At 40.2% G+C, this 22,885-nt stretch overlaps 1 protein-coding gene across 1 annotated transcript; it reads left to right on the top strand.

Annotated features, from left to right (window-relative positions):
• The first annotated feature begins 1,278 nt into the window (after positions 1-1,278).
• On the top strand, positions 1,279-20,374 carry PGM2 (phosphoglucomutase 2). The gene is made up of 14 exons (XM_075709300.1): positions 1,279-1,350; positions 5,784-5,951; positions 6,826-6,932; positions 7,268-7,352; positions 8,595-8,678; positions 10,250-10,443; positions 11,609-11,798; positions 12,503-12,600; positions 14,859-15,039; positions 15,153-15,246; positions 16,121-16,250; positions 18,821-19,010; positions 19,670-19,803; positions 20,238-20,374. Exons 1-14 carry the CDS (start codon positions 1,279-1,281, stop codon positions 20,338-20,340), a joined length of 1,830 nt encoding a protein of 609 aa, XP_075565415.1. The 3' UTR covers positions 20,341-20,374.
• Positions 20,375-22,885: the final 2,511 nt, after the last annotated feature.

The raw sequence follows: 22,885 nt of genomic DNA, 5'->3' as shown, positions 1-22,885 counted from the left end.
GAAGAGTGGCTGGAAAGCTGCCTGGCCGAAAAGGACCTGGGGGTGTTGGTAGACAGCCGGCTGAACATGAGCCAGCAGTGTGCCCAGGTGGCCAAGAAGGCCAACAGCATCCTGGCTTGTATCAGGAATCGTGTGGCCAGCAGGAGCAGGGAGGTGATTGTTCGCCTGTACTCGGTGCTGGTGAGGCCGCACCTGGAATACTGTGTCCAGTTTTGGGCCCCTCAGTACAAGAAAGACATTGAGGTGCTGGAGCGTGTTCAGAGAAGGGCAACAAGGCTGGTGAAGGGTCTGGAGCACAGGCCTTATGAGGAGCGGCTGAGGGAACTGGGGTTTAGTCTAGAGAAGAGGAGGCTGAGGGGAGACCTTATCGTTCTCTACAACTACCTGAAAGGAGGTTGTAGTGAGGTGGGTGTTGGTCTCTTCTCCCAAGTAGCTAGCGATAGGACAAGAGGAAATGGGCTCAAGCTGCGCCAGGGGAGGTTTATGTTGGAAATTAAGAAAAATTTCTTTACGGAAAGGGTGGTCAAGCATTGGAACAGGCTGCCCAGAGAGGTGGTGGAGTCACCATCCCTGGAAGTGTTCAAAAAGCGGGTAGATGTGGCACTTCGGGACATGGTTTAGTGTAGTCTACCCTTGATTGGTTTAGTGTGGACTTGGTAGTGTGGGTTAATGGTTGGACTGGATGATCTTAAAGGTCTTTTCCAACCTAAACGATTCTATGATTCTACCATTCTATTACAGACAATAAGAAGTAAGTAAAGATACCACATACGCATCTAATGCTGTAAGTCGGTGACTTCATGTCTAGATGTTGCTTATAAGTCAGGCTTCCTCAGAGACCACCCTTCGTGTATACTGACGTTAAAAGGAAGCCTAAGTAGCCTTGCTCCAGCGCCCGTGGGAAGTTAACACCCTTACTTGGTTTCCTTCTGTCAGTCACGCCGAGGAGGCGGCGGCAGCTCGGGTAAGGGCAAACGAGCGGTGCCGTTCGTCGCCGTGCTGCCCTTAACACCTGGAGACAGCCGCCCACCGCCCCCCGCCCCCGGGCAGCACCGGCTGCCGGGGCCGCGCTCAGCCGCCGCCCGCGGCCCCTCCCGCCGCTTGCCGGCCCCGGCACGGCCCTGGCCCTGACCCCGGGCCCGGGCAGGCGGGCGGGGCGGAGGCGGGGCGGCCCGGCCCGGCCCGGCCCGGCCCCGGCGGGCGGAGCGGCAGCGGGCGCGCTGCGGCGGAGGGAAGGAGAGGGGCGGCGGCGGCGGCGGGAGCGGCGGCGGCAGCGGCATGGCAGCGCGCAGCTCCGCCGGGGACGCCGCGCTCCGCCGCGCAGCCGAGCAGTGGCTGCTCTGGGATAAGGTGAGGGGCGGCGGGGCCCTCTCCTCTCCGCCCCGCCCCGCCGGGACTGCGGGCGCCGGGGCGGAAGGGCCCCCCTGGGCGCGCAGGGGCTTGGGGAGGGCGCGGTGCGGGCGCAGGCGCAGGCTTGTGAAGCGGCCGGAGGGCGCGGGGCGACTCTGGGCTTTTCAAGCGCGGCCGCGCTCGGCGCGGTGCGGCGCGGCGCGGTGCGGTGCGGGCGCCTGCCGGGTCCTTCCTCTCCGCCCTGAGGGCCCCGTGGCGCCGCGGGGCCCCGCCCGCCGCTGCCGCCCCGCCCGCTGCCCTCGGCAGGGGTGCCCTGTCGTAGCAGCCCCCCCCCCCCCCCCCCCCTATTTAGAAACCTGCTTAGTTGGCCTCTAAGTATCTTCGGTTTTCAGCAATGCTGAATTTCGTTTTTAAAAGGGCCTGTATTGTTCCTAACCCCTCCTGTTTGTAGGGGCAGTTGATAGACATGAATTATTAGAGGCAAGAATACATTGCTGCGTTGTCTGTCTCTCAGTGTTAAAAACCTGCAGGTACCTCCGTGATTGTCTTTACTAAAATACTGTTGCCAAAAGACGTGGGCTTGCTTCAAAACCGCTGGGCAATGCAGGCCCCCTCCTCTTTCCTGGTGGTGTTGCCCAGCACATAGTGACCCTCGCTGTTAAAAACGTAACTCCTGAATCTTCAATACTGCCTGGTTTCATGGTTTTTCTCCCTTTTTCTGCTATTGCTTAGCAACACTTCAGCATGCGTTATTTCCCTTCCTGTTAAGGTGCTTAAATGTCTTAAGACTTAACTTTGTGTCTTCGGTTTTGGTCTTGACAGCACCATACGCAGAAGTGAAATCTTCCGTGTATTTCTATATTCCACATGTCTAAAGAAACGTCTTGTCATAGTGGTGTTCTGGAAGTGCTTGCGTAGTTGCTTGCTGCTGCAGTTCCCACTGAGACGCAGGCCTGTATTGGGTGTGTGTGGTTTGCATTTTTTTTGTCCCTACCCATGAAATGTGTGCATTTGGCTGTATTGGAACACACTGGCCAGTGCTCCCTTTGGTCACTTAATGACTGCCCTGGGCTCAGCACCTTGAAATCTAATGCAGCATCCCTGATAGCATCTTTACCATGCTCTCTAGGTTTTGTGCAACCTACATATTTTTTGGTAAGGGCTTTTCTGCTTATTTAAAGATTATAAAAGAAAACACAGAATAATCTTTTTTTTTTTTTAGTATTTTTTCCAGGTTGTAAAGAATATCATTACGAGCCCCTCAAGTTTGTTGTGATTCTTCATTGAAGATCATTCAACTGATCAGTTAGCCAGCTCTGGTTTTATTGATGATAATGCAGTTCCAAACCAGCCCTTCTTTCAGAAATGCTAGTGTATCACATCAAATGACAATTACCTTATGTGTCTTTTTTTTTCCAGTTTAATTGATTTTGAGAAAATGGTCTTATTTTAAAGGGCCTCTTATTTCCGTAACTTCCTTGACTAGTGTTAGTTATATTTCTATCTTCTGTGTAATCATTTCATTTTCAACTGGTTATGCCGATTATCTTGTGAAACCCTCTTGAAATCTAATGCAGCATCCCTTATAGCATCTTTACTTTTAAAAGGTTAGCTCTTTGTTAGCAATTGCATCTTTGGCTCAGTAATAATTGACCTGTGTGCAATACCCATTGCTGATTGCTCAAAAATGATGAGATATTTCCACTTCGTGGGGAGCTCTTACATGTTTGTATTGAGTAACAGAAGAATCCGATATAACCCTTGTCCATTTACTCTGATATTTAAAAAAAAAAAAAAGGTTTCCTTTTGATGTGTAGAGATAGGTTAATATTTAATGATGATAAGCTGCACATTTCTTACAAAATGGTAGTTTGCAAGAGCAAGCCCTTATGGCTGAAGGCGGTCCTGCTGACTTAACAGGAAGTTCTTACCTAGATGACAATTACCTAGCTTGCTACCAGGCTATTTTCGTCACTGTATTCATTACAGTAGTATCATATTTTTCATTCTTTCTGTTATCAATCATAAAATTATGGGTAGAAGGTAGCTTCTGGTTTTGTCAAAAATAGAACCTGTTTAGTCAGTAGCTGTCCCTCTACTCTAAAACCTTGTGGGGACTCCTGCACTGCCGAAATGTCTTTGGGGCCTTCCTGTAGTGTAGATTAAGGTACGTAACTCGAGTGTTACCAGGTGATGTTTAAGCAAATTGCACTACTGGATATTAACTCTGTATTAGAACCTCTGCCACTGTATTCACAGAAATCAGTATTCTCATATTCACATCCAGTTTTATCTGAGAGTAGAAAAAGTGTAACCTGGGAGAACCAGCGAGGAAGGAAAAAAGCAGCACTTCATCCTTCAGATACAATTGGGTCCTTCTTTAGTAGAGGTGCCATGAGGGTTTGGTTTTGGCCTTTTCTTCTGCTTAAAAAAAGTTGGTTTTTTTTTTCCTTAGCTGTATAAATTGGCATAACAACATTCCTAAAATTGAAACAAAATGAGAAGTCATCTGTACAGTAAAAAAAAAAAAAAAAAAAGCAGATTCTTAGGAGAATATAGCCATAAACAGTAATTCCGGAAAAATCCTTCTGCTCTTTGAAACAGGCTTGGGCCTGGCTTTTACCATTACTTTTTGCGGGGGGGCAGGGGGGAACAACCCAAACAACTAAATTCACACAATCAAGTTTTCTTTAGCATAGGATGTGGACTGAAACTCTGAGACTCAGGCAGCCACCTGGGTAAGTACGATCATTTAGCCAGACCTGAAAAACTGGAGGATCCATGTAGTTTCACAGTAGATACCAAACCTGGGAAATTCCTCTACGCAACAATTACAAACAAAAATCTCCTTGGTTGCGAGAGCTACAGTATTATCCTAGCGTAATAACACAGAATTATATTTATTCTTATGATTATAGAATATAATTATAGTAATACAGAATCATGTTGAGCCTCCTACAAGGAAGTGTCAGTTACAACTTTATTGGACTGATAAACCGGTAGTTCTTGAACTGGAAATCAGTAATTCAGGGGTACCTAATTGCTTACTGCACCCAGGAAACCTGACTTTTTTTTTTTAATGAGTCCAGCTTATTCTGCATTATATAGTTTGCTCATTAGCACTAAAGACTCCTTAGCTTTTTGAGTGTTTATTTAAACTATGGTGTTTGTCCTGCAGCAGCAGGTGCACAGATCGATGATTAGGGCATCCAGACCCTGGTCTCGGTTTGGTTTCCAGAATGCTTACACCTTTGTATACAAGCTCACTCACGTGCCTACTACTGTGCATGTTCTGCAGCATTTTCTGGAGCTGCAGAAAATACTTTTTTTTTCTTTTTTTTTTGCCTAGGATGCTTGCTGTAAGCATACCTAGGTCATCCAAGAAATAGTGAAGTCTGTGACTTTTATGAGGTCATTTGGTTGACCAGAAATCAACGCATGTAGCCATTTGGAAATTATAATCTGTGTACTCCAGTGTAAAGGGTGTGTAATCACGCGGTGACTAATGCGCAGAGTATGCTGCCTCTCCACATAACCCTGTTGCCTGGAGTGGGCCATCTGTCCTGTTGGCTCATCAGTTTTCAGGATATCAAATATTGAACTTCAGAAATCCCGTGTTATTAAGATTGAGCTGTTGGGGTATACAGGACTTTACTAATTCTGAAGTTTGGAAGCAAAGAGAGTTGATAACAACAAAAAGTCAATATAAGTAATACACCAAGAAAAGCAGTGAGACTTAGAAACTCCTCGCTGTTCGCAAGCAGCCTGATGTGGCCTTTCTATCACTACTCTGCACAGTCATTTTATTTAAGAATTCAGCTGTAGTTGCTAAGCTTTCATCCTGAGGGTTGTCTTATTTTTACAAGCATTACCTGCAAATATATTGCAAATCATCATCTTTATCTTCTGACCAGTCTGCTTAGTTTTGCTGCTGCCTCTGGTGTTAGCCAGTCTTGGGACAGGGTTATGATTTTTTTTTTTAAAAACTCGACTTACAGCACTATGGAAGTAACAAATATTTCTTAATCATCAGCTTAGTTTACTTTCTTATATGTTTAGAGTAGTTCTTGAGATGACAAAAATTCTCTGAACTGTAAGGGTGCTTTTTGTTTGGTTGGTTTTATTTTGTTTTTAAACCAAGAAAATATTAAAATAGACATCTTGGAAATCTTTTCACCTCCCAAAATGTGATATATACACTGCTGTCAAGGCAGCATGTTCACCTAAGGAGATAAATCTAAAATAAGTAATACTTGAGATTGTACTGACTTAAAATTAGGAAGATGTAGCAGGAGTTCTGGTGTTCCTGAAGCGGTGTGCGATGTTACTGAAATAACCCAGTACAGAGAGCGGGAAAGAAAGTCAGTTCTGTTAAGAAGCTTAAGGGTGTTGCAAACAAACAAACAAAACCTATCTGAATTTTCTATCTACAGAATCCAAAAACTTCTGCAATAGTGAAGCAACTGGTTGCTGAAGGAAATGCTGAAGAACTGCAGAAATACTTTGGCTCGCGGATGGAGTTTGGCACAGCGGGGCTCAGAGCTGCCATGGGAGCAGGGATTTCCCACATGAATGACTTGACTATTATCCAGACAACCCAGGTACTGTGTGCGGCACTTTATCTCACTTAACTGGTTGTATATATGAACAGAAGAGCCTCATTTATGACAAGCAAATGGGTATTCTGTGGAAGTACAAGTTTTTTACTATTCCTCCAGTTTCCAGAAGTCATTGAAATGATAATTGTAGCTGAGTGCTGCTCTCTGAAATCAAGCAGAGTGAAGCTATTAAGCCATTAAAGTTATTTTCCGTATTTGATTTGCAATTTTATTTATACACAGCTACAGTTAAGCTCAAGTGGATCCGTTAGTCCTGATGTAACAACTACAAAAAACTCCCAAAGGTAGCCAGCATTTGGCTAAGCTTTGTGTATGTTAGACATAAATTTACATAAATGCAGTGAAGCTATATATACACATACAAGTCCTAAAGTAGATCTACTTGGGGAGAGCTAAAAAAACTCCAAAACCTGAAATTACTGCAGCCTGGAGTGGTGGTGTATCATGTCCTAAACCGGTATCATTATTAAGGGCGAGATTCAGTTAAAAAATGGGGAGATTTCAGTTAAAAAATGAAATATTGGCCAGTTGTTCTCTTCCTCATCTGAGATCTAACAGCTAAATCATTTCTCAAAATCTGCAATTCAGATTAGTTGTGTTGACTGTTTCTTTCTGGAGTTGGTTCTAATTTTTGGAAAAGTACTTAAATACTGTCCAGCTTCACTATATTGATTTGAAGGTTTCTGATATTTCTTGGTGGTTATTGGTCCTAGACAAACTGAATTCCAGTCCATTTCAGTGAGACGTTATGTGCACTCACCTTTCTAAGATTTCAATATCTTAGCAATCATCTTAATGCAATGATAAATTTAATATTAAGATTGGGTTAATGAGGTGGATTTCTTGTTGTCTTCAGGGATTTTGCAGATACCTTGAGAAGAATTTCAGTGACCTGAAAAAGAGAGGAGTTGTGATTGGTTTTGATGCTCGTGCTCATCTTTCCAGCGGAGGTAGTAGCAAAAGGTACTTTTTAAGTATTCTGCAGATGTCTTGTGTGATCCATTATGGTTTTATGTCTGCTTCAACAGTATTTTCTCTTTCTGTAGAATGAATTAAGGTGAGTATTTTTATATTCTGTTAATGCCAAAGCAGTTCTTAGAGTTGCACTTTGTCTGTTGGGAATAGTGAGAGAACACATATAAATTGGGTCTGTATAATAATTTGGGGTTTATTTATGTGGGGTTTTGTTTGGTTTTGTTTTTTTTTTTTTTTAAATTAGGGGGAGAAGCTGTGAATTCTAGGAAACTAATTGGTGGGAAAAGGAATGTATTTTCTAGGCATCTTTTCTTCCTGTTTAGGTTTGCAAGACTTGCTGCTACTACCTTCATCAGTCAAGGAGTTCCAGTTTATCTCTTCTCTGATATAACACCAACTCCTTTTGTGGTGGGTTTCTCTATTATATCTTTTCATATACATGCAAATTCTGTCAGATACCTCGCATAGCTTACGTTAAGGAAAACTAGACAAACCAGTTTTAACTTTTCAAGCTCTACCTGCAGTTAGTTTTATGCTTCTTCAGCTATATTTAGTTTACAACATCCACAGCAAGAGACGGAAGCAGCTTAGTGGAGTGTCGATGACAGTGGGATGTGTTTCTATTCATTCCTGTTTTCAGGCAGATTTCTTGTAGAAGACATCTCATCGTTTCTAGATTGCTGTGGAGTCTGAAGTCTGAAACATACACACACATTAGTTTTGTGGTATTTGGTTGGTTGGGTTTTTTTTTTTGGGGGGGGGGGGGGGGGGGGGGGGGGGCAGGGGGAGGGATATTGAATCCAAAGTAGCCTTTTTAAATAGAACGTTGGGCAGCAATGTTATGCCGGGAGGGTTGTTGAATGTGTCCGCGTTGTCACCATCAGATCACTAGGTGTCAGTGCTCTAGAGCAATAAAGAACCCCCCTACCTTTGCACTAAAAGCAACAGTTTCTCCCAATACCAGTTGCTCCAGTGAGTGCTGCAAACAACATAGCGGGATGAAGGCTTTGTATGTAGCATTCTTGTAGTGATACAAATTTTGGTAGCTTTAGGGTCACATTCTTCATACTGTAGCTTAAAGCACTGTTGCAAGAACTGCAGTTGATTGCATTCACTATTAAATAAGGAGCCAGGAGTAAACTCGAACTAGACCTGTGGTCACAAATAATGCTTTCTTTTTAATTCACTCCATCTCTTCTGGACTCTGCTCCATGAGCTGCTCTCAAAAGATAGTATGGACGAGACAGCTCCAGTTGTAATTCTCTACCTTGTGCAGACTTCTGTCATTACACCAACAGACTTTGCACCCTTAAAGACCTCAGGTATCTCAAGTCATTCTACAGTAGGCAACACGTGCATTTGGTTTCTTTCTAAAAAAACCCACTACTCTAGAGATTCACAAAGTGTCTGAAACAACACTAATGATATATAAATGGGAAAATGCACAAGAATAAGCAAGGGCTAAAGTTCTGCCACATGAGGTCTAGTGGAGCAAGTACTACTTAGGTTCTGCTTTAGAGAGTCAGTCTGTAGGAATCACATCCTGGCATTCTTTTTGTTCAGCGGTATGGAAGTATTGAGTACGCATGAGAATAAATAATACATAATATTTTGCACATTCCACTTCAGATAACTTTTCTCTTGTTACAGCCTTACACAGTAACTCATCTGAAGCTTTGTGCTGGAATTATGGTTACAGCTTCCCATAATCCAAAACAAGATAATGGTTACAAGGTATTCCTGTACAATCTATTTTCTGGCTTTTTTCAAACATTTTTTTCCATGTAGAGACACTAATACTATTGTGTATAGTTTCTATCTTGTTATAGACCAAATTAATTGGTAGTTTGATCTCTTTTAGATATATGTATTTCAAGCTAGTAGCATGTTATACTAATAATGTAATTAAAATCTTAGCTCTAAAAAGCAGGAAGATAAGTAATACCATTGCATACTTTGAAACACTTTAAAATATTAGCTGACATCTTTTCAAAAGCATTAATCATTCCTCCAATTCAGCATGGGCAAATTATCAATCCCAAGGCTGGCAGACAGGCTGATACAATCTTGTCAGTAAATGAGATAAATGTCTTGTTTTGTGTTTCATTGTGGATTTTGGTATCTTATGATAAAATGAAACACTTTTTTTATAGAAGAAATGTTTAGTTTTACAAACCCAGAGAATTAAAAATACGTGAAACCTAGTGAGTTGCTTGTACAAAACATTTTGAATAAATTCCATTAATTACTTGTAGTGTGTTTTTCTTCTGCTAAATGACACAATTATCAGTGTGACTTTTTTCTATGACAGAAATCTGCTTTCCACTGAAAAAAAATCCCATGGCTGAGCTGCCTGTCTGCCAATCATCCCACAGCTGGACTAGTCGTATACAGACTGTTTCCAAAATAAAAAAGTGGAAGTTGGGAGATCTTTTTTGTCTTCTCAATAGAAAAACAAGGCATTAGCAGGGATGATTTCTTGCTGTCTCTCCCTCCAGAACTTCATGTCTGTTTAAAATTGCTTTTTTTAATATTTCATGTATTGACCTTGCTAGCTTGTTTGTGTGTTTTATCCATGACTTCTTTTATCAACTCCATTTTTTCTTAATATTTTGTTATTTGGGCTACATATGTACATGGCCCAGATGCTGTTAGGTATCTTTCCTAAAACTTGTGGTCTGTAAGCCACCAGTAGAGGGAAGTGTGCAAACAACTGTCAAAAGTAAAACATAGTAAGTACACCTCTTCCTGGATCTGTACACAATCAATGAAAAGGAGAAGACTACCAGTAATGAACATCTTGAAACTTAGTTGCATTTGTGTTTGGTGTTGTGGCAACACTACTGCTGTAGGCAGCTGCAAAGTTTTTGTGCCTTTCTCCTTATTTTTTTTTTGTGGTAAATCTGTTTCACTTTTGCACACTTTCCTCTTCTTAAGAATTCTTCTATATATCATGATCATACCTAAAAATCTGGAAGTAGATGAAATAGCATGGGCAAATTATCAATCCCAAGGCTGGCAGACAGGCTGATACAATCTTGTCAGTAAATGAGATAAATGTCTTGTTTTGTGTTTCATTGTGGATTTTGGTATCTTATGATAAAATTAAACACCTTTTTTATAGAAGAAAAATGGGATGTGAGAGGAAACACTGAGAATATGAACAGGGGAATATTCTGGGTATACTTAAGCCTAATTTACTGTAATACTCTACTGAATGTAGTGCACCTTAGCCAACAAAAAAATAAGAAAGCTATTCTACAATATTAATGACCAAATACTCACTTAGCCTATTTATTATTTAGGTTTATTGGGAAAATGGTGCTCAGATCATTTCTCCTCATGACAAAGGAATTTCTCAGGCTATTGAGGAGAACCAAGAGCCGTGGCCGCAGGCTTGGGATGACAAACTGATTGACAGCAGCCTGCTACTTCATGATCCCTATGCCACGGTCAATAAGGATTATTTCAAAGACATACAGAAACAGTGCTTTCACAGGTAACTGGTGTTAACTCTGTTAAGAATATGGGATTTTCCATCTAGTACATCCGCGGGGCAGTTTAAATTGACAGAAGTCAGGGAGGCCATGATCCTGCCATGACCCATTTCTGTCTGTGCCTTCGTGTCATCTTTTGCGGTAGCACTGGCAGCTGCGTGGTGATGTAGTAAGGCAGTTCATAAAGCTGGTCTGGCAGAAGTCTAACCCAGCAAAGTGAGCGATTACTTTGTGATTATATCATCTCCCTGTATTCGCATGACCACGCATCAACCAAATGCCACAGCAAGACCGGGGCTGCCTTGTGCAGCTGCAGGTGAGCTGACACTGATGGTCCAACAGCCTTAAAATGGCCTTCTAAGAGAGAAGGTGATCCAGGCTGTTAAGCCAGTTCTAGAAGAAGGAGGTCTTGCTCTGCCGTTTTAGCCTTGCGTGTGTTCCTGGTGGCCTTGGGCACCTTGCATGAGCCTATTGCTGTCACTTGCTCAGTAAAAACTTTGCTTGACAAAATCAAGTGGATGTTTCTCTTTGTGATTAACAAGCAGAATCGGTTTATGGATTAGATGAGCAGCAACCTCTCAGATCTGCATATTTACATCAAAATTTTAACCACCAGTAACCATGTTCTTAGTCTTGCTAAAAACAAAGTCAGAATTACTAGAAAGTTGGGGCTATGTGAGAAATTATGCTGCTTTTTCAGAATAGGACTTAAATGTCTCCTTAGGAGTTTGCATGTCTTTAGGTATGTTCTACACTTTCAGTAACGTACTTCATAAAAATGAGTGTGCTCCAATGAGGCATGCTGCTGTTGGTTCACTGCGTTTGCAGTCTTTGGAGCTGGTTTAAATGCCAGAGTTGGGGATGAAGGGTGTCATTAGTCAGCTGTATTTGTTTTCCACTCGTCTCCTTCGGGGTGCGTAGAGTGTACTATCTTTCTTATTCTGGTGATTTGCACATACCAGGACATTAGATATCAAGAGTGACTCATATTACTGAAAACTGAGGCTAAGCCAATTTTCAAGCCACTACCTTTAAAACCTGACCTCCTTCAATTTATAATTTTAACAATGATACAGAATACTGAGTCGCATCTGCTTCTGAATGTAGTCAATTTTGTGCAGAATATTCTTCCATATCCAAGTTTATTGTTAATCTGTTTTATTTTAGGAATATAAACAAGGAAACAAACCTGAAATTTGTCCATACTTCTGTGCATGGTGTAGGTCATAAATTTGTGCAGTTGGCCTTCAAGGCATTTGACCTTAGCCCTCCTTTTGCTGTTCCGGAGCAGAAGGATCCTGATCCAGAATTTCCCACAGTGAAGTATCCAAATCCTGAAGAAGGCAAAGGTGTTCTGGTAAATAATTTCTTTTTTTCTTTTTAATAGTTGCAATATCTTTCAAACAGCGTTTGCTTTCTGCCAGTAGTCATGACTATCAATATTGGTTGAAGGTCTGTTTTGTTTCTGTTTTCATAGTCTTACATTTAGTGAAGAGCTGGCTGGTATCCTTTCACTGAAATTTATAACTCTTTTTGAACCAGTCAGGTAGTAATTAGCTAGAACTTTAAATTACTTTGTTCTGGACTCTAACTGATTGGGCAGCATCTGCACGTAGAACAAAATGATACAGTTCCTTTTAAAAAATAAAATAATAATAAAAAAATCTTCACAGTTGGCTTTGGAAAGTTTCTACAATTTACATCTGAAATACAAGGGCTAAATTATTCTGATAGGACACCAGGAGGAAGCAGGGGAAGTCCTGACAGGTGGTTAGAATTTCTGGTACAAGTATTTCTGGTACACTTGGTTATTGAAGGATCCTACTGAATCTAAGTAGCTTTTGACTCAGGCTGTAGAAGTGGAATGATGTAGGTGAAGTTAAATATCCTGACTGTGCTCTACTGCTGCCAGGCTTGAAGTTTATTTTTTGTAGAGCGACATTGTGATTTTGTGTGTTTGAGATGAAATAAATTAGGAAAATTATTTGAAACCTACAAAGAAAGTGAAAATATTATTTGTGAGTATTAACACTCATCTGTTCTTGCTTACCACTTTTCCAGACATTGTCTTTTGCTTTGGCTGAAAAAGATGGGGCAAAAATCATTTTAGCAAATGATCCTGATGCTGATCGACTTGCAGTGGCAGAGAAACAAGAGAGGTATGGTAATAAAGAAATACAAGCCATTTACATTTTTTCCTTAAAGGCTAGACTCATTTGAGGGATTCTTGCAATCTGTGTTGCAGAGGAAGATAGAATAGTCACAGTAGTCGTTTTTGGACTGAAAACACATAGAAATGTGAGAGGACTGTATGAAGCAGACCACAGTGGGGGCAGTAAATGAAATAATGATTAATATTAGACACTGTACAGAAGCTTGACACTTGCTGTATTTGAGGCATGTGCAGGAGCACGTGAATTACTGTGATTGTGCTATACCGTTTTAAAGGTAGGTTTTCAGTTAGAAATTTTTCACAAAAGACTGATAAACATTGAGCAGTTAGAAACCATAAATCTTTAATAAAAGTAAACGTCAAGCTTTTCAGCTTGGAGAGGAGCAGAACAAAAATCGGCTGGTGGGCCAGGAGCAGAAATAGTGTAAATGAATTGCCTGTGCATGAGAGCCAGAAGAGGGATATAAAATCATGACAACAGTCCTTGGTACCCAAGGGATGAGATAGCCACCTGCTAGAGATCCTCAGTGATTGTGGATGACACAAGTATTTGAACTGAATCAGTTGCACAAATTCCAAAAACCCAGTAAAACGAGACAGAGCAAATACCCATTCTGCTTACCAGATAACCTCTTGTAGCGGTTTCAAAGGTGGCGGTGTTTTATTTGGGTTTTTAGGACTTTTTTTTAACTCATTATCCTCACAGCATGAACTACTGAGGTGGGTGTTCGTACTGGTCTCTTCTCCCACGTAGTCAGCGATAGGACAAGAGGAAATGGGCTTAAGCTGCGCCAGGGGAGGTTTAGGTTGGAAATTAGGAAAAATTTCTTTACGGAAAGGGTGGTCAAGCATTGGAACAGGCTGCCCAGAGAGGTGGTGGAGTCACCATCCCTGGAAGTGTTTAAAAAACGGGTAGATGTGGCACTTCAGGACATGGTTTAGTCTAGTCTGCCCTTGATTGGCTTAGAGTGGACTTGGTAGTGTAGGTTAATGGTTGGACTGGATGATCTTAAAGGTCTTTTCCAACCTAAACGATTCTATGATTCTATAAGGAGGCTTCTCTGCCTTTAGAAGAAGAATGGGCTAATTGGCACTCTCTGCTGTATCTTTGGCAGTTGTTAGCTGGAATATCCTTATTTTAATGTTTTTGGCCTGTGCCAGCCTCAGTTGGCAATTCAGCGTTGAGGAAAAAGCATAAAAAGCTCTAGTTTGTGCTAGTTATGATGGGTTAAAACAAGAGTGCAAAATCACTCATGGTTTTTTGTCTAAAAACTTATAGCTATCAGGGACTTGAAGAGGGGGTGTTAGTTTATTGTATTTACCGCCATTGAGAGCATAGTGCTCTCATTCTGCTACCTCTTTGCTAATTGTTTAGCCAGTCTTAGTTGTCTCCTAACTTTCAGTCCTGCGTCCTCCTCTCAGACTTCTGCTGTAGTTGTTGATAAGCTAACTGAATATTAATACAGGCTTCTACGGTATCTGTACTTCTTCTTTGACAGAAACTCCTGCTAGAGCACACTCTCTCAGCGCTCTTACACTAAGTTGTCGCTGTGCATTGCTTTGTGCCTCTTGGCATCAATAAATGCAGGAGACTGAGTCTGCTTCTCTTTTGCAACAGGTACTGTTTCTGTAGGTCTTGATTTTTGTCAGTTTGGCAGTGTCTTTGTCCCCTTTTGTGACTGGGAATTTTTGGGCAATTTTTGACATCTGTCTTTCCCTTTTTCCTTCAGTTTTTCTTGTTCTAGCAACATGTCAATGTTAATCTTTTTTTTACCTGTTTGAGATTTTTTCCAGTCTTCCTCAATGACCAGTTGGTGTATTTGTGACTAAATAAAAGGTGTTTGTCACTGAGTCAACTAAAAATACTGATCACTTGACAATTGTATTTTCATGTCTCCGTGCTTGTCTTAATCACTGATTTTATAATTTGTCTGTTGAATATTTTTGTTTTACTTAAAACATGCTGGAAATATCACTGTTCCATTTTCAGATAAACTCAAAAGCTGATACATATGATGGAGGAGGAACGTAACCACTTCAGAATTCTTTCGGGGAGGAATTTTTTTGTTTGTTCTTAATGAACACAAGATGTCTTGTTACTGTTACTTGGAACGCAGATGCAGTGGTTTTATTTGCTGGTATTCATTTATGGAAGAAACAGTAGATTTCCACACCCCCCCTCCCCCCAATATTATCCTTTGAATTCATATGCTTTCTATTTCTGCCCCCCCCACCTCCTCCCAGTGGTGAATGGAAAGTGTTTTCTGGAAATGAGCTGGGAGCTCTTTTAGGCTGGTGGATCTTCACTTGCTGGAAAAATCACAATAGGGATACTTGTGCCATTAAAGATGTCTACATGTTATCCAGTACTGTCTCTTCCAAAATCCTGAGAGCAATTGCACTAAAGGAAGGTTTTCACTTTGAGGTAAGCTGTTATATGTTACTCCGTGTTCTTTTATTTGCTTACCTACACAGTGTGATATCTTTGTAAAACATTGCTTTTATTTTTAATGCCTTTTCTTCTCCTCACTGCTGTAGGAAACACTGACAGGTTTCAAGTGGATGGGCAACCGTGCCAAACAGCTCATGGACCAGGGAAAAGCCGTTCTTTTTGCATTTGAGGAGGCTATAGGTAAGAAACAGAATATTTATGTTCTAGTATCCTGTAAAATAGTGAAAGTAGGACTACTGCAAAAAATGGCAAGGTAAAGGTGCCCTCAACACAATGGGTGTATTTCCAGTGAGTAATCGATATCACCCATTTGGATGATTGATGTTACTAGATTTAATCCTTTGTATCTCTGCTTAGCACAGAGTATGATGATGTAAGCTAGGTGTATATATCTTCAGTAGCATGGCTACATAGACTTGGAGTGCAAATTCTGCACAAGCTGTTTAAAAAAAACAAACACACATTTTTCAGACTTCAAGCTGAGTATGTTTAGCTGACTGTTTTAAGCTAAGTTTAAATGTGAATAAAATAAAGGAAAAAGTCCCCCAAATTATACTTGTAAACTGGAAAGCCATGAATAAAGGCTATGAATTCATGAGAAGGAAATTGTAAAGCTGTAATGCTATTTCTTGAGTATCTCAGTACCTGAAAACCAGAGAAAATGTGACTAATTTCACAGATAATAATCGGTGTTACCATATGCTGCCATGTAAGGGTAATCACATTTGAGACAAGGTGCTATACTTGCATTGTTCCTGCAGTGTGGCATTTCCCTTTCATGAGAGCTCCAAAAGTACTTGGGAGCATCTGGCACTGATATGATACAAATCTGTCTGTCTTGAAATTCCATTAAATACCTTGCTTATCAAAATTAACACTGATTAGAAGGTAAATTTTTTTCACTTTTGGTTTAACTCTAAAATGTCTATACTGTGGTAATGTGCATTTCTCCTTTAAAAGATATTGGTTTGATTAACTCTTCCCCCCCTTCCCCCCATTTTATCTTATTTCCTCATAAAAATATATCAAACTATATATAATTTTCTTTGTTTAGGGTATATGTGTTGTCCTGCTGTTCTGGACAAAGATGGTGTCAGCGCTGCTGTTATAACTGCAGAGATGGCGAGCTTTCTGGCAACCAGGAATTTGTCTTTGTCTCAGCAGCTGAAAGCTGTCTATGATGAGTGAGTTCGATTATAATTGTTTAATTTTCAGATTTGCACCATTCCACATACTGGGGTTAATAGGGACTCAATAGCAACCTATAGCATATGAAGAAATAAAAATTTGGTTATTGTACTATTAACACAATTCTGTGTTAATAGTAATCTTCTAGAAAGTGCTCCTGCCTCATGGGCATGAATATATTTATGACTTCGTTTTGTGTCGTTTAAGGTATTTTAAAAATAATAATATTACCTTACTAATTCCCTGTTAGTTAATGAGATTTTTGAGGTATTTTTGTTTGCTTGTCTGAAAGGTTTCTTCTCCCTTTTGGGAAGTTCTGCTCTTCGGTCTTTTTACAGAAGACTGGCCTGGGTTTTGGCCAGCAGTATTGCTGTGTTGTAGAGATCATAGTGCCTCTTGCTGCTTAAATGTGCCAGATGCACAAGAACGTTGATGGCAGAATGGGTCTAAGTAGCTCTGGCATATTTATGCTACTCATAGAAGCCAGCTTGCTTCTGTCCCACTTGTAGGGCTACTTGTGATTAAATTAATTCTAGTTGGCTCTAAAGTTAGGCTTTTTATTATATTATTCTGTCTTTTCTTGATGGATAGTATATGTTGGTTGTTCTTTCGGCTGCTGAATACTGAGATTTGAGCTGATTATGCGGAAGTGCTGTGACTGGCCATAACTATTGGCTATATACAGCTGGGTATATCCTCTGAGAGCTTTTAATATGAAGCACTGCTTTTCTTTTGTTCTTGTTTAATGTGTTCAAAGACCTACAGAAATCAATAGCAAAGGTGGCTATTGAATTTCATGGGGCAAGGAGTATTTTTGGGGGGAGGGTTGGGTTGTTTGTTTTAAAGGAGGGAGCAGCACAGGCTGGCAGATGCTCTCTCTTCATGTCTCATAGATGCTAACAAAGGAGTGGTGGAACCTGCAAAGAAACTCATGGAACACTCCACCCTTGGTGCTTCTTGTTTTCCAGTCCTCAGATCTCTCATTTTCATGTAGCATTGGCCATGCTTGTTTCATCCACTGTTTAAGAAGGAATGAAGTGACAAAGACTTGCTAACACACCGCATAAATAAATTGTGGAATTTATCAGCTGTTGTACGTGGCGGAAGTAAACAGTAATATAAATGCATGGAAATGGAATTCATGCCTAGAGCTGCAAATATAGCATCTGATGTGAGAATCCCCTTAATTACTAGTAGCTGGAAGTGTATATTCGAAGAATTATCCTTCTCTGGCTCATGCTTTTTGTTTTTTTCATACTCGTTCAGTAAACACCTGCTTCAGGTTGCCCTCAGAATATTTAACTGAGTGTATTTAGCTGTGTCACAGTGCTGCTGTGTACATAGCCACTGAAGGGGACTCTAAAAGTCAGAGCTTATTTAACATAAAAGCAGTCTGTAGATGCACCTCAAAGGAAGACATCACTGCACATAGTCACTGTTTGTGGAAAAGCTACAGATACAGGGAATGATACAAATCTGCCTTATTAAACTGATGCTTGATAACTAGAACTGGAGGGGGGGGTGTCTTGTTTTGGTTTGGGGGTCATTTTGTGTGTGTGTTTGTTTTTTGTTTGCTTGTGGCTAATATAGAGTTGCAGTTTTCTACTCCTTACTATATTCTTCATCAGATTTGTCTTTTAAGTTGCTGTTGAAGCAGAAGAAACTCTGCTCTGTATTTTGGAGGTATAGAAGGGGGATCTGTTCTCAAAGAAGTAAATGCAGATCAGGAAAAGGACACAGTCCTAGCAAGCTCATCACTTCTTTCAAATATAGGATAGGTTTTGTAAATTCTCTTGCTGGATTCTCAAGACTGATTTAACAACTTCAAGATGTCTATTTTGGTATAAACATGACCCTATTTAAGGAACCTTTTGGTTTCTAGCATGAACATCCTAGTACTAACGAAAGATTCTGCCCTTCAGATTTTCCCTGGCATCAAGGATACTCATCAAGTGTTGATCTTTAGTAAGAGCTCACTTAAATAACCAGTCCAGGCTTGCATGGTTTTCAACAACATGCTGTTTTGAGAAGTCAGTGTTAGCAAGTCCTTTGTCTTTGTTGCAGATTCTGCATCATATTACCTGGCAGCAAACAGATAAAGTAAAGAGATGATGTTCAGAACAGTTTGGTTTAGTAGAAACACTTTAATGGGAGAGCAGCTTCTGAAGTGTGATTGGAAAAAACAGTCTGGAATTTGTTTTACTCAGAAAAGGTCAATTGGAATCCAGTCAAGGAAGCTATTTAGATGTAGTCTGTTCTCTTCCTATGGTGGTTAGATCTCTTCAAGGCAACAATGACTTTTTTTTTTCTTCTGGTTTAGCAGTAAACTTTCTCATTTTTAATCATTAAAAGGAAAAGGCGTCTGCACAGAAGTTTCTTTAAAGTATGTAAAATAGGACAATTAAGCTGTTGAGGCCCTTTTTAAAATGTAAGGGTGTGAACTGATGCTACAGTTGGGTGACCATGAGTGTAGATTCTTGCTTTATAGAAGGTTGTATAATGTGTGTGGTATACCACTCTAAGAACAACATTGCTTCTTCAATTCATTAATATTGTGTCTTCACAGATATGGCTTCCATATTACCAAAGCTTCATATTTCATCTGCCATGATCCTAAAGTTATTCAACAGCTTTTTGACAACCTTAGAAATTTTGATGGAAAAAACACATACCCAAAATCTTGCGGTAGATTTAAAGTTTCTGGAATAAGAGATCTAACTACTGGGTATGACAGCAGCCAGCCAGATCAAAAGGCTGTAAGTATATTTTAAAAATTATATATAAATCATGTAACTTTGTGTATACACAGATACAAAAAAATTCAACGAAGAAACACTCTAAGCATTATGTTACATCCTGAGTCTTAAAATATTTTAAAAGTTAGATTGGGGATGATTGTTTTGCCTTGGTGGGAGGAAATGAAGGTTGGGGGAAGGGGGAAGGGTTGGGGTTTTTTGTTTGGTTTTCTGGTGTTTTTTTCTCTCCAAGATGACGGTCTGTAACGGGAGGTGGGAGGATCTTGCTGTCTTGCTACAGCAATCTTGCATTATCTTGTAAGCGTAAGTTAAACTGTCTACTGTGACTTTGTGTTCTTTAGTTTTTCATAATCCATGTTTCTTTTTCTCCTGGGAAATGCCATTGCAGAGCAATTTCTATCTGTGGTAAAAATGTTGACTACACTTGAAATGAGCTACCTAGGAGTACTGCACTGCTGCCAGATTCTAGGTTGAGGGTAAGGCTGTCATTTGCCTGTTGTGGTCTCAAGACCACAATGATGAAGAAAACAGAACAAAGCTTAATTTTAACTGATCCTTTAGTTATATTATATAACATCAAGTCATGGATTTTGTCTTGAATTCATTATATATAGTCACTTTCCAAGCTTCTAAAAAATTATTATTATTACTATTTCTAGATACTGCCCACTAGTAAAAGTAGCCAAATGATAACGTTCACTTTTGCTAACGGAGGAGTGGCCACAATGAGAACCAGTGGGACGGAACCAAAGATCAAGTACTATTCTGAACTTTGTGCACCTCCTGGAAACAGGTATTGTCACTTACAGCAGTAAATTCTGTGTAGTAGGGGCTGTGTGGCTTTTTGGTGGGGAAGGGGCTCTCCATGACCAAATAATACTACTACAGTCATTATTTTAGCAAATGTATTTGTACACCTTCAATTCTGCAAAATTTGTTGATGCATTCTTGTCACTGAAATTCCTTTGAATTTGGTTTCACATTCTGTAAAAACAACGTCAAGAAAAACATTCTGCCTTAAACGTTAGTAGATGTATTCACTTCCTTTTTACATACATAGTTACTTTAAACTTATATAACTATATATAAAGTGTTCTAATATATTTTAAATCCTGTGTTTGTCTAAAACAATGTAACAGACTTAAAAATTCCTCAGACTGAAAATGTGCTTTTTAGCTTCTCCACTGTGACACTGCTTTCTGTATTTGTGTGGATTTTGTTTCTCAGTGACGTTGAGCAGCTGAAGAAAGAACTAGATGAATTGGTCAACGCTCTTGAAAAACACTTCTTTCAACCAGAAAAAAATAATCTCCAACGAAAGACTGAGTAAAGCAGCAAAATTACTGCCTCTAATTGGTTTTTGCAGCATTAGAAGTGCATTATTTAAGAAGTAAGGATTTTTAGGACCAGACGTCTGAGAGCTCAGACTAAAAAGACTTCTGCTTTTATTAAGAGTTATTCTGGGTACTCTTGGATCTAGTATCTTACTTGGGAAGGAAAGTACCTTTACACTTAAAGGACCAAAAAACCCCAATCAGTTGAACTAAAAGCCTTATGAACTAAAAGTTGACTGCACATGTATTTCAATCAAATCTTGTTTTAATTAAATATTATAAGTAATATCCTGATTTCTGAAATGCAGCCTGTTTTGTGGGGACTTTTATTTCTTCTGTGAGTGTAATGTGATAATACTATGCAACTTTATCTAGGTTTAGATTTGCAAAGCAAGTTCTTCTGTTAACAAGAAGTACTGAAAGCCTGTGATGAGACTGACAAACTTGGGGCAAATGTTTCAGAAATAGTGATCTTTCTTGGGGATTTTGGCCCAAATAAACAAAAAAGTCACAGTGAATTTGCTGGAGACTATACAGCATATTCCAGGTTAGAGATATTAAGTGTACTAAACTGCCTTTTAATACAATGAACATACTAAGATAATATATCTACATACAGCACCTTTCTGTTGCCTCATTGAACTAAGCACAATTAGTTCAATGCACACCCCAGTCTCAGAGTCTGTCATACTGTATGCTGCCATGACTCGATGCGTAACTCTGCATGTCTTAATTCAGAGCAGAAGTTTCCATTTTATTGCATGTTGTTGTCTGCACTTGCCGGGCCCAAGAGGGTTATTTGGACATTACCAGGTGACTTCAATACAAGGGTTCTCTGCATTTTCAGTACTTGTTTTGGATATCAGTGTAGCTCCAACAGCCCCAGTACTTCTTGGGTAAAGAAACCTCTTTGCCAGGGCTACTTCTGTTATCCCATGGAGAATGACTAGTTGCCAGACCAAGCATAGATTAAATTTAGCAAATTATTCAGAAAGGAACAAACTTGCCATTCCATCCCCAGTAAATACTGGCTTACCTTGTTAGCTAAGATGGTAAGCAAAGAACACTGAATGCCTGCTTTTACCTTACAGACTTTAGAGTTATCATTGGAGGACACAAGGAAAGGAGGAATCCCTGCATTCCGTGGCTGTCATGTCAGTTTTTCTTGGCTGTGCAAAGTCAAAGGCAGCATCTGAATCATTCATACTGAGGTCCATCTGTGTGGCATAGAAAATTAACTTTAAAATAAAGTATTAAGAAGGGTACTGAGGAAACAGAGTATGCTGTTAATCAAATCCTAGTCCTTTAGAGTAGAAAGCTAAAAAGGCAGGTTATTAGTTTGTGCAGAAAGTGCTTGTTCACACCCTCTACTTCTCTGTTTCCATTTCTGTTATACTAAACCGAAGATAAGACAAGTTTTTATTGATACTTGTTTATCTGGTGCTTTGAATAATGCAGTCCATACCCCTAAATAGGACCCTAGGGGCTACTGAATGTAGTAGTAACTGTAAAGGGAATCTCAATATTGACTTCAGTGTAATCAGCTTTGTCACATCGCATGAAATTTCTGCACATATCAACTCCCACTGTCCTTTCCTTCTGAAAATAAAACCTAAGGGCAAGTTAAAGGCTTAAAATCATATATAGTATTTTAGACTTTTTTCATGCATGTTAAGCGTGCTGAAACTGCATTTGGCATGTTCTAAATCTGAACTGATTCTCAAAAGGAAAGTAGAACTTCTGAAGACACTGACACTCATTGATAGGTGAATTGATCATCAGTCCATTTCCACCTGACCTTGTGGCAGAAAAGTCTATTAATCTGTTTTTTCGTTCTCATTAAAGAAACTTTTTGTTCATGAAATCTGAAGGCAAAATTACCAGTCTTAAAATTTGGGGGTTTGTCATCTTATTTTTGTCCCTGGAAGTATGTTGAGAGTTCCAAGTCTAACGCATGCCTTATCATCGAGAACTGAGATGGGGAGGGATTTCAAGACCATCCATAAGAGGGGGGCGTGAAAACATGGATCTATTATTAAGGCATTAAAATGACAATGACAAGTTTAGTTTTTGCCACAGTCGAAATCTGAAGTACTTATAAGTAGTAGATGTTCCCTTGTTCCTTTTCCTCTGCTTCCTCAGTACCTGTGATGCTGGGACCCCAGAGGCCTGAGACCTGGAATAATAGGTGTGTGGTACAAGTTTGTGAGACCAGAGTATGAAATGGTGCTGATACATCACAGAAAAAAGCATACACTCAGGTCTCTGAGGTTTCTGTGATAAGTTTCAATGTGTCAAGAGCTGAGAAGAGAAATTAAGCATGAACCTTACTCACTGCTCCCTAACCCTGCTATTGCAAGGGTTCCTTTTTTCGTCTTTCCATGCCCCTCAGCACAGGAGGTCCTGCTTTCCTTCATTTATGAATAGGCAGCAGGGAGACATGAAGAGAAGAATGTAAGGGGGAAGATTAAATTGAGATGGCATGTAGAGGTTGTGTACTCCTGTACAGAAGTAGGGAACAAAGCTGAAAGGAAATGGCTC

Source organism: Pelecanus crispus, chromosome 4, assembly GCF_030463565.1.
Source record: "Pelecanus crispus isolate bPelCri1 chromosome 4, bPelCri1.pri, whole genome shotgun sequence".
In the NCBI taxonomy this organism is placed as follows: domain Eukaryota; kingdom Metazoa; phylum Chordata; class Aves; order Pelecaniformes; family Pelecanidae; genus Pelecanus; species Pelecanus crispus.
This window is presented reverse-complemented; position numbering and strand designations above follow the sequence as displayed.